Source organism: Charadrius vociferus, unplaced genomic scaffold, assembly GCF_000708025.1.
Source record: "Charadrius vociferus isolate BGI_N301 unplaced genomic scaffold, ASM70802v2 scaffold136, whole genome shotgun sequence".
NCBI classification, from domain to species: domain Eukaryota; kingdom Metazoa; phylum Chordata; class Aves; order Charadriiformes; family Charadriidae; genus Charadrius; species Charadrius vociferus.
The window spans coordinates 3,803,903-3,816,284 of NW_009648960.1; the positions used below are offsets into that span (position 1 = coordinate 3,803,903).

The following is a 12,382-nucleotide window of genomic DNA, read 5'->3' on the forward strand; positions in this document are numbered from 1 at the left end:
GGAGTGAGGAAGCAATGAAACAGGAATTTTATATACACAGTGCTGGCAATTGCACAAGGTAAACCAAAGAGCATTTTTAGAATGTGGTGAATGTCCCCTCTTTAAGTGATTACTTGGAGAGTTAAGCGCACTTTTCAGTAAGAATTTGAAAAAGTAATGTTAGTGTTTCCTGGTGCCTAAGTAGCTAGAAACAGAGGTTCAAGAACTTTGATAATCTGAAAATTACTTGGAAGTAAAGGTGTTCTTCATTTAATGCCTCTCACAGATTACATCAGATTTCTTCCCCTTACACCACAAAAAGCTTTGGGGTTTGATTTGCTTTTTGACTATAAGTTCTGCAAATCAACCTTAACTCTTAAGGCCTGAGTTTATTCTTGTTCAATGTCAGGAGTAGCAGTGCTGTAGGCTGAAGTACATCCATAGATACTCCCACAGAACTCTTCAGTCCTATGCTGAAGTATTTCTTAGTTAAAAACAATAATTTTACTTGTGAACAAAAAAAAAATTCATAAAGAATACAAAGGGACCAAGCCTGGCAATTTCTGTTAATACTGTTTTCAAGTCCTTTTCATAGTGATGCAATGTTTTAAAAACATATATGTTTTTCCTTGCATTTTGGAAGTCTGCCATTGTTTTGGTGCTTTTATATTCAGTAGAGACTTTGCTCCTTACAGACTGAATTCTGTTGAGATTTTTAAATTAATTTGCTAAATATTTTACGGGCAACTTGTTTGTTTTGTCCACACATTTGTAATTGACTTGCTATTTCTGTGCATTAATATCCATCCCTGAATATTTTCTTCTGACTTGAAATTTTTGCCTGACTGCATCACTTAAACATGAACAGAAAAGACATGAGTTATAATAAAATGGAAAATATTTTTTTCTGCCTCTTTCTGCATAAATGGTAGTTCCTCAAAGCGTAACAAAACTTACTGGGTAAGCTTCAGCAGTTTTTGTTTTAAACAATCTTAGTTCTGAATGAAAATCCTACAAAATAATGTAAAGGTTTTTTTTTTAAAAAAAAAAAAAGTATGCCATTTCAGGTACATTTAATTTCTGTTTAGTGTGCAGCGCACAGTTTCCTCTAAGAAAGCTATGTTTATTGTCAGAATAGCCTTTAAGGTTTGACATTTAAAACAAAAAAATCATTGTGAAATGTTATCTGGAGTCAGTCCACAATTCATTGCTCTATAAGGAGTAAGTCTCAACAAATTTGCTGCGTTTGTTTTGGGGCAGTTCTGAAAGTCTGGGGTTTGGTGGGGTGGGGGCTTCTTTCTGCTATTTTTGCAGATACCAGAAGATTTTAGCCATTCTGTCTGTAGTTACAATAGTCCTCCTGTAGTTACGCTTCCTTTTATAAAAACACCCTTGTCAGTCTACAGTGAGCAATGAAGAGGATTCTTCTAACAAGAAAAATACTTTGAGTGAACAAAATGTACAATGAATAAACAGCAGACTTTGAAATTCTTGTTGAATGGCCAGTGAGCAGCTCTGGCCTGCAGCTGTTGGAACATCAGCTATAAAGTGCTCTGGTTTCTTTTGCTTTTTAAAAACCTTCGGTTAAAATACTAAGGTCGCTAATGTGTTTTGTGTACTACGTATTCAAATGTATAAACAATGTCCTTGGCTGGTGTTTCAGGGTTGTGTTGTTTTTTGTTGTTTTGGGGTTTTTTTGTTTGTATAGTTGAACATAATAATTGTGAAAGAAAAACATGCCACACTTGGTGATTCACAAGAAGAAACTAAATATGATTGTTCCATGATGTATGTGACTGGAATCCTAAGTAGGAAAGCAACAAAAACCCAGGGCCTTTGAGCTGTTGAGTCTGGATGAAAGTCTGACTACCTTTTATTTTTCTTATTTTTTCCAGAGCGCGCAACTGAGTGAAATCATCAGCAGCCTAATTGCTCCACTCAATCTGTCTCCAGCTTCTTCATCTCTTTCATCCAAGACCTGTAGGCACAGACAGCTGGTCAATGGCATCTCCTTCAGGTAGCTGATAGTATAACTTTTGGTAATGTTATGTTGATGGAACTGATAATCATTACAGTAGTAAATCAGGAAAAGAGAGCGGCTTTTGGCAAGCTTCAAGAGAAGTCAAGTCTTGCTTGTATGGTAGGATTTTGTTTTCTTCTTAAAGACATCATAAAAGTATGCTGTCACTGTAAGTGCATTTAAGTACTGAGAAGATGAATATATATGAGAAGCAGTGAAAGGATACAGTGAGTAACACACTACTGATTATGTCATACTTAATCCATTCTGTCATCACAAGTGCAACTATTTCTGGGAAAGTGACAAACTAGACTTCACTGGATTAGTAGAATACTTAAGCAATGTCACCTGTGCCTCAGCATGGGTCGGTGTCGGTTTTTTGTGGCAGCTTCATTAATTTTAAGCACATCAGTCTTCAATACAAGGACAAATTTATCTTTGCCAGCTACTTTTTCAGGAATTTGGAGGTAATATTTTTCCATTTGTCGTCTTTTGTTCTGGATGGATATATCTTCCAGGATGACTGTAGCAGCTCAAAATCAATGTTGTAGAAAAATGTTTCTCAGTGCTACTCCATACTACCTAGTAATTCCATCTTTTATTCAAAGATTTTAAAATACAGTACAAGCTGTGACCAGTATTAGTCTCAAAACAGCATTAAGGTAATTCACTACAGTCCTGTCTTACAAAAGACCTAGGTATGTAGGATATTTCTCCTGAGATACTGGTAATGTGATTTTTGAGGATGGAGGAGTTGCTATTATTCATAGGTCTTAATTAAGATCAGGTGAATGAAGAAAGTGTTCCCTACTAGAGCTGGGGGGGTTATGACAGTGTCTGCAGCAGATCGTAATTCCCTGGCTCCTGGCCCCAGGAAGAGCTGGCCACACCGTCTGTCTCAGCAGCTTTGCCGCAGAGGCTGTAGTGTCTCACAGAGAGATGATGATGAGCAGCTTGGATGCGCAGCTTCTTTAACTGCTGTCTGTTCCAAAGCAATGGTCTGACTTTGCCCTGAATTTAAGGATGAAGAGTTCCTGTCATGTAGCATTCATGCTCCTGACATACCAGTTGCTTACAGATAACGTAGGGGAAAATCAGAATATTCCTCTGAGTTCGGGAATAAAAATAGCCCTGAAATAGGAGGTGCTGGTGGAGATGGGTTTGTGGAAGATGAGAGTAATTTAAGCTGTTAGAAGGCTGTGTCTTGAATCTGTGACTTTTCCACAAAACAGATGAGGAAGGGTTCCTGCTTTTAAAAATGCTTTAGGGAACGTAAGAAGTTGACTTCATGATGAGGGACTCTAATGATGTAACTTCAAGCCACTTCTCTTCTGATTTATCAGGCACTGTCCAAAATCAGTCTTATTTCCATTTTATGAGCAACACAGTTGTTTGCTCATGGGCCAGTGTCTCTAAGGCTGATAGTTTTCTGCTCATGACCTATAAAAGCCCAAAGAAGAATGGGAAGAGTTGGAAGATTTTCTCAGTGCTGTAGCTCTAAACTGGAGTTGGTGAGTTACCTGTTGGAAGGCAATCTGAGAGACTTGAGAGCTTTCTAGATGTCATCTTAAAAATCAGTTAAATCACTAATTTTAAGTTCTCACTTCTTGTGTTTTGAAGTCTGCAAATAAATACTGTTCATTAAAGATGGTAATTTAAGGTGATATAGAGCGGTTATCATAAGAATCCTGCAGGGAAATTCGCTGCCTCCTACTTCTTGGGTTTTTGAGTGTGTTTCATTTTTTTGAGTGTGTTTCATTTTTCTGAGTGTGTTTCATTTTTTTATGCTATTTTGTTGTTGTAGTAGTCTTATGTGCAATTAGTTGGGACAGTGACATACTACAGTTAACTTCATTTCTTGGCTGCTTCTCCCCTCTCTCTTTCTAGAGCTCACTCTGACTGTATTAAGTATTTGCGAAAGTAGAAATAAAACTCAAATGACAAGTAAGGTGATTTTTTTGTTTTTGAAGAGGGGAAAAAATGGATTATAGCAATTTTTACTTAAGTAAATTCTTGAAATTAGTTGGAGGCTCTTGATGTGAACAATATAATAGTCCATGTTTAAAGTAGGTCTAAGTGTGAGATGCTTTGAGGTTGGTAATGATGGGGTTGCAGTATGGTTGGTTACTTGGGCTATTCCCAGTGGAAGTGGTGGTGCATGTACGGTTCCTGGCTCATTAAGTGTGGGTAACCTTGAATTTCTCGAGGTCTAATTTCATTAGTGACTTCCTTTTTCTACATAGCTTTTCTTTGCTCAATATAATCTAGATGCCAAGATTAGCCAGATGCATTGTGTGAAGGTAAATGTTCATAGAAGCAGTTCCCTAAGCTAGTGATAACCACTTTCTTATGAGAGGAGGGGAATGAAAAAGTTCATTACTTCAGTACAAATAGTGCCTGGGTGGCTTGCTGTGCGTGTGTGTATCTGTGAGTAAGGTCTCTGCTCTTTAGCTACGTTACAGAGCAAGGAAGGCCAACCTATGAGCTTTGAAAGAAGTGTTTCAGCAAATTCATGAATTTTACATCTGGCAATGGTTCATTTCATTCTTTTGAAGAATCACATTTTGAAAACCACTCAAACTAAGATAAAAATAAATGGATAACTCAAACCTTGGCTGGGAAGCCTATTTACACAAGTGGCAGGAAAACCACGCTTCTGTGTACTGGAGCACCAAGCCACAGAGCTGAGATCTCTCTGCTGCTTCTAAAAATGGAGCCATGCATTACTGCAAGGCACAGGAGGGTAAATAGAGCAGCTGGCAGAGATTGAAGAGAGATCATCAAAGACCTGGGAAGACCACCAGCACAAAGGCAGGAATCACAGAAGCTGAGGAGCTGACTGAGGAGCTTTTTGTTCTAGTTTACCTGTGCAAGTTGTCTTTCATGTAAGGGGGAGTCATGTAAGGAAGTCTAGAAGTTGGGCTTGGCACCGTCTGACTTCGAGGTGGATAATTACAGAGAAAGCGTTTTTGAGAATTCAGAGAAAGTATTTTAAGAAATCTTTTGCATGGACTTTAAACATTGTATATCTATCTCAAGCCTTAGAAATGCGGTGTTAGTGTTAGGAATGTCGTATTTCAGTCTTTGGGGCTTTTTCTTGGCACTTACTAATATGCTCCTTTAAACACTTTGTACCATCCCTCTTTTAATTAGCACAATTTTTTTCATCAAGTCTGTGTTGCTTATTGGGATTGTTCTGATGTGTCAGGGCAGCTCAAATTCAAGCCCATAAAGCCTTGTTACCACACCAGCAGAGCATGGGATGGTGTTTAATCACACTTTCATAACAAGTGCTTCTATTTACTAAAATGTAGTGTTAGAAGAATACTGCTTGTCAAAAAAGATTGATAAATGGCCTTGTAATAAATTCGTTTTCATGTTTTATTGTGTGTTATAACTTTACTAATAAGACTGTGACTTGCCAGATAAAATTCATAAGAGAAAATAATCATTTCTGTGGATAAATGACCTGTTACGAACCAAGGCCAATATATCTCCTATACTTGTGCTTCTCAGGCAGTTTAGAGTTGTAGCCAAGGTCTTCAGTATTGTAAAAATAAACGCACACTTGAGTGCTTTTTGCAGCAAGCCTTCAGCTTTGCAGGCAGATGTTGCTACAGCAACAAAATAAAATCAGGATACCTATAAAAGTGAAGTGTATTCTTCCCATTGAGTCATTCTCACCCAAACAGGAGAGTGTTTTGAATTCTTACCTTGGAGTGTTCCCTTTTCTGGTGAGCAGACAGGCTGTAGGTTGGTGAGAGTGATCCAAAGTTGTTATGCATATATGTATAGAGTTTTCTACTGCTCTTGGCCCTGTGTTGTCACATAACTTTTGTGATTGCATACTGTATTACTGAGGATATGAGTACAGCAAGTGTGTGCGTAGGTAAGGTTGGTGGAGCGATGATGCTGTAACACCGAGGGGGATTTGAAAGGGATAGACTTGGGGAAATGCAGGTAAAAGTGAGATTTAATGTTAAAACGAAGCTTTCCATGTGTTCATGTAGACCCTGTCACGTTGTGAGTGAAGCTGAGCTTGCATTCTTCCAAATCATCTGGGTCTAACCAGCTTCTGGGTCTTTAAGTCAAACAGGCTAGCCTTTCCCTTCTCTTCTAGAGCTTCCCCCAGGTTGGGCTTGGGCTCTATTGGAGAGCTCTATTGGTACATCCCTGCAGGTGAAATTTAATGGCCTTGTGTTGGTTAAACTAAGTGTGCAGAGTTCCTACTTTTGATACAGATTCTTCACAGTGAGTTTTAACCCTTATGCTGAATGGACACTGGTTTGTAACGCTTTACTTAAGTTTCAGTTCTTGAGCAAAAGAACAAAAAAAAAAATATTGACTGTAACTTAAAACTCATAGGTGTTAGAAATGTTAGAGAGTTCTTGAATTTGGAAAAAACAGAAAAGATTATATGCTTGACATTTGTTTTCATGAGCAGAAAGGTGAGCAAGAACAATAAATTTCCTTTTATGTGCTAATACAGAATTAATGAGCAAAATTAATGAGCAAACAGCACATACACGGTTTTCTGAAACAGTGTGCTAAAACATTTTAGTGTTTATAAAATTCTCTTAGAATTAGATAGTTAATGCTAATCAGTGTACGAAATCTTGGCCTGTACGTGTACAGCATATTTAACTTTTTGTGTTTCCCGCCCTTCCCCCCCCCCCCCCCCCCCAATGACATTGCAGAGCTTCAGACAACAGAGAGGTATCCTCTTCGAGCAGCTGGTTGCTTGATCATCAGCACATCAAGAAAAGAAGAAGAGACAGGACAAGACTAAGATCTCTCTCCATGGCTAATGTGAGCACATCTGCCCGAACAAGGCCACTGCATAGCTTCCAGAAGAGGAAACTCTACAGAATGCACAGTGCCTGTTACTGGAATCAGCAGGTAGGCCCTTGCCTCTCTCTTCAGGAGACAAAACCAAAGAGTCCAGCTGCTGGAGTCTGCATGTGTCTTGTCTGGTATGTCAGAAGAATCATGCATGCTGCGCTACTTATTTTTTACATTTAGGGAGCATATAGTATATGTGGCAGGAGTACTAGATGTGTCAGTAGGAGCTCAAAGTTAATGAGTTGAACATAAAAGTTAAAGATTGCTCAGAATCCTGCTTTTCAAATCTGTTTATTGGATGACTGTCTTTAAAGCCTTTATACAGTCTAAGAGACAACTTGAGAGCTTCCTTGGGAGTCTTGCCTGCTGAGGAAACGTGCTACAGTGTAAATCAGCTGCCTGCTTGTTTTCAGAATATTTGTTTTAGCTACAAGAAAGTTTACACAGCTGGTGGCACGTTATTTGCTAGGAAATTAAATTGCAATATCTTAATCTTGTTTCCGTTTTTGCTGTTCGTGATTAGTTATATTGCCTGCTTCGTGACACTTTATGAATGCTTTAAAACTCTTAAAGTTTTCTGCATTGCAAAGGAATTAATATTTTAAAATAGGAAAAAAACATTGTCTGTTGTGCAGGGCAAGGCATATCTGTTCATGTATGATATTAATATGATATTGGGGGTAAGAATATGTAATGAGTTTAGTTGTGGTGCTTAAAGCAACAGTCTAATTCAGGAGAAGAGATGGCATGAACTCATTCTTTAGAGCAGTGTTAATCCCAAGCGGTTTTAATTTCTTGATTTTACTTTGCCTTTTAAAAGTGTGTTATATCAAGAGAAATCTTCATGTCTCCTAAGCTAACTGTCTGGGATTTACTAAGTGTACCACTGGTCTGGGGAGAAATTTCCCCTGCAAGGATGTTCTTTGTGAGTGTGCTGATTCAGCATCCTCTGCAAAATTGCCGAAGTGTCCTAGTTTTAGCAAGATATTTTATTGAAAAACTGTCCAGTTTCTTATTAGCTTGACTTCCCAGTTTCTTGGCAATGGGGCTTAAATTAAGTCCTGGCAACCTGCCTGGGGGGGTTGATGGTGGGAGATGGGAGTAGAGGATTAGAGTTTGGGAGCTCCACCTGCTAGACGCTTAGGCTTTTCATCCTCCTTGTATTAACCAAGGAGGCTGTTGCTGACTTAGACTTCCTTGTTTCCCATTCAATCCAATCCGTGTCCTGTTCAAAGAGGTTGGAGGCCTCATTCCCTCACTGATGCCTCCAGTACCACAAGTGCTTCTTGCAGCTGTGGAGATTGCTCCTCAGCAAGAGACTCCAGCACTTTCCCTTCCTCCTACTTAAACATGAGGGGTTTCCACTCCAGATGCAACTTCTAAATAACGGGCTTTTCTGGAAGCCTGCATCTTGCAGGCTTAAGTATCTCATATTTCTACAAGTGCTGCTGATGTCGCTGTCTTTTGAAAACTGAGCCAGGGTTAGTGCAGTTCAGAGAATAACAGAAACTTGTGAACAGAAACTTCCTTTCTGCAGCCCGGCAGCAGAAGTACAAAGCTGAGTTTAGATTTTTTTCTTCAACCAGCCATAGAGTTGAGCTGCTTTGCTTGCTCAGTAGTTTACCTTGACTGGTAGTCTAAAAGATAAATTTGTAGTTTACCTTTGGTTGTAGACTGCATTTTTAAGTTGCTAGTTGAGGCTTCAAATATTGGAGCTGGTGCAACTATGTGTCTGCTCCACATTTCTAGTGCTGGGTTACCATATGCTAACTGAGCTCCAGTGCCTCTGTACTGAAAGTGCAGAGATGTCCCAAAGACAGTGTGATAAAAAACCCTGGAGAGAATGCTGTTTATGCTTACTGCAGCTTCGGCTCAAAACCCGATGTGTAAACTCTGCTTTCTAATGTCCTCTCCATGGGAAATTAACGGAGGGGCCGTGTGGAGAGCTGTGTCGTGTGCTACAGATAGTTTCTGCTTGTGATCCTGGAGAAAATAAGGGATGGTGGCAGTAATCAAGCTGTCAGCTTCAGACTTCGTGCAAATGCCAAACTCAATTAAAGTTTTCAAAGTTAAGGTAAGGCAGTGAACAAAGTCTCTTACACAGTATTGGTTAAAAACAGTGTCTCAGCGATTCTGCTGGGGACGTAAGTGATAAAATTGGACTGGACATTTCCAGCACATTCTGACAATCAAACAAATGGGTATCGAGTCTTTGAATTAAGAGCCGTCATAAGTGTATCATTTCATTCAAGAAATCTTATTCTAACAGGCCCTGTCACTTTCTTAGTCCTGCACTTGCTACACTTGGTTACCCAGCTGTTGATGAGATTGCTCAGCTTGTAATGGAAGAACACTGGCCATCAGCCCAGGCTGACTGCTAGATTAGTCCGATGTCTATGGGTAAGGATGCAAAATGGGGAATGGCCTCTGGGGTAGGTACCTAGTTTTCTTTGAAAATGAATTTATATTCCCAATAGTCATCCAGCAAATTTTCTCTGACCTTTCGCAGAAAAAAAGGACTTGCTTCTTAGCAGCATGGAAAACAGTTGGATGTTTAATGTAACGCTAGTCTGCCATCTCTAGCAAGTGCTTCTCATCTCCTGGTACCATCGTCTGTGAGGACCCCCATTTCTTTAAGGTCACTGGCCTGAGAGCAAGCTGGAGCTGGGGAAGACTTGCTGCTACCTCCTGCAGCAGATGTGGCTTAAGAGAGACCAGCTTGCCAAAGTCTGAGGAGAAGATTGAATCTTCTAAACATGTCAGTTCCTGTGCCAGCTTCCTCACAGTGCCTGGTTCAAACAGCCAGTGAGCGAGCGCCTGGCGGTGCTGATGGGTGATGCTGCTGTGGAGAGTAATCTGAGCAAGACGATGACTAAAGAGACCAGAGAATCACAGCAAAATGTAGACTTCCCATGTGTAGGAGATTAAGAAATGCTGGGATAACTTTGAGGAATTTGGGTTGGTTTTGGATGGCTGGTTGTACCCTTTGTGCATCGAATGGTGTTCAGAGTATTGTCCTTCACATCTCTTCAGATTTGTTTGGGAAGCTCATCCCCCCTGCACCCCTCAGCATCCATGTTAGGAAAAGCAAAGTATGAAACTGTGAACTGTTATCCCATCTGTTAGTTCATAAGGTCACTGGGAAGACAGGCCATTTTTGCTCTTATCTACTGCCATGCCACATACATTTACAATGCTGTCAAACGTTTGAGTATTTAGTGACCTCGTAGCCTCCCAGTACCTGTTGAGAGATGCGCTATGTCATCCTCTACTTTGCTGTATTTCTTTTCTGAAGAGGACTACACCTTCCCCTGCTCTAGTATTCAAATATTGCTTATACCGAGTAGTATCTAAAAGAAAACATAGAACTCTATGAGAAGATCTGCCAGATCTACAACTGCAGTGGGGATAAATAAAACAGGATGCAGGGTGTTTGGTTTATCTGTCACCATCCAGTATCCTCAGGAACTTGAAACATCCTTTGGGGCCAAAACCGCTTGTCCCTGAATTCAGAATGACTAAGTACCACAGATGATCTGTGAGTCATCTTTTGGCCGTGGAATCTGTTTTGTATCTTTGGTCTTTCATTATCTAAATAGCTTGGTAAGAGCTTAGGCCATTTCTTGATTGTGAGTCAGTGGACAAGCCACTCAGAATAATTCACATGCACAATAAACCCTGGGTTTGCAGTCTGTGCTTCAGTGTAGAGGATGTGATTGTAGTGATGCATTTCTTCAGCGTGATTTTTGAAAGAATATTAAAACTTACATGCAGGATAGCATAAAGGAGTAAACTGCAGGCATGGTCTAGTAGGAGGACACGTGCTTGCTGGCAGGGGCTGGAAGTCTGAGAGTGCTTCATTCAAAATGCTGAATCTGCCACTCATTTGTGTTATTACAGGTGGCAAGTCAAACAACCTCTGGGTCAGTGTCTCCTATAAAATGAATGTAATGTAGTTTTAGCACTAAGAAAGAAGGCGAAGAGTATCAAAACATTAAACCCAAGAAAGTCTGTAAGTAGCAGATTGGTGTCAGGGCTTTAAACGTGAACTCCCGTTGAATCATTTCCCAGTGGCTGTTGCATTTATAGCTGCTTCCCCCCACCCAGATTCTCCAGAGTCTAATGACTGGCAGCTTCTGCAAATGGTTTTCCTATAGTGAGGAACTATAGTATCTCTGTCTCTGGCTATTTTTTGCCTAAACTTGAAGGAACTAAATTATTTGTGAGATATCAAAAGTTCTGTTAAGTTTGTTTAAAAGCAGACAAGTGTTGTTACTAGTCAGAAACTCCATGATAGGTCTTTGCTTAGCTGATACACCGTGATGTTTTCTTTTCTAGTATTTTATCGTGTGGCTTGCTGCAGGGTTTTTTTACTAACAAGGAATTTGTTTTGCCAGTACATTTTGTTAGTTTCTCTTTTAACATCCTAACTAATGACATTAGTTCCATGGGGGTTTTTTTCCAAGTTGTACTTCACCAAGAGATGTCATTGAGGCTAGGTGTTGTTTTAATCTATGAAAACTTTATACGGCTGTAAATAAAGGTAAGAGGAAATAGAGCAGTGAGATCTGAGTATTATCAATTTTGGTCCTATCCATTTCTTTGCAGGGTTGTAGAGCACAGTGGGTTTTTTTAATCTGAAAATTCCCACTGTATTTGTATCTCCACTTGCTGGTTGCGTTGGTTGTGTGGACTGAGGCACATGGAGAAAACCAGAATTCAAATTTGCAAAGGTGCCAACACCCCAAAAAGTTGTGAATTAAGGTCGAAAAGCTTGCAGTTTAGATACCACAAGCAAACAGTTGGTGTAATGTTGCCAACGCTTGCAGTTGAGTATTGCCACATTTTTTCTCTTCAATCTCAAATAGGAGTTAAGTGAGAGCAGAAGAATATCTGCTTTGGTTTAGTGGTGTTTTGTTTTTTTTTTTAAAAGGAGGAAAAAAAGTGAGTGCTTCTCCAGAAGACTCTGAAACAGAGAGGAAAAAAAGTATTTAAATTCTAGGGTTTGGATTTCTTATTTTAATCTAGTTCTCATACCAGTTCTGTGATTTTTGTGTCCTGCTGCGTTCCCAGTGCATGCTTAGGGTCAGTGATACTTTTTGTATATGCCACTTGATAAATACATGTGGGTCTTTCACCAAGTCTTGTTAATTTTCAATTTTTAGGGAAGAGTATATATATATACACTTTTATAATTTGTACTATATCCAGCATGCAGAGCCTCTGTCTTACTTGTTAAATGTCTGCAATCTGCAAGTGGTCTGTAGCTAGCAGGAAAGGAGAATAAGGGACAGGGAGAAGCGGGGGGTATGCAGGCAAGGTACTTAATTGATAATATTGTGTATAGTGTGGATGTTGTGCCCTGTTTTCTGCCAGGTGATATGTTTGTCTGGGGACAAATATTTTAGCACCCGCTTCCTAGAATACAATCCCATTTCCTCTACCGTATTATCCAGTTGTATGATTTATTTGCATTTAAGGAGATACAGGTGAATTCTTTGTGGCTGTTATCAATTACTGCTTTCCCTAGCTCCCTCAGTC

At 39.7% G+C, this 12,382-nt stretch overlaps 1 protein-coding gene across 1 annotated transcript in view; it reads left to right on the plus strand.

Moving 5' to 3' along the window:
• Positions 1-12,382, plus strand: part of KANSL1L (KAT8 regulatory NSL complex subunit 1-like) — a 61,479-nt gene that overhangs the window by 21,308 nt on the left and 27,789 nt on the right. Inside the window, exons 4-5 of the mRNA XM_009887576.1 lie at positions 1,875-1,996; positions 6,697-6,898. Of these exons, the coding sequence (XP_009885878.1) occupies positions 1,875-1,996; positions 6,697-6,898 (324 nt within the window). The remainder of the gene's footprint in view (positions 1-1,874; positions 1,997-6,696; positions 6,899-12,382) is intronic.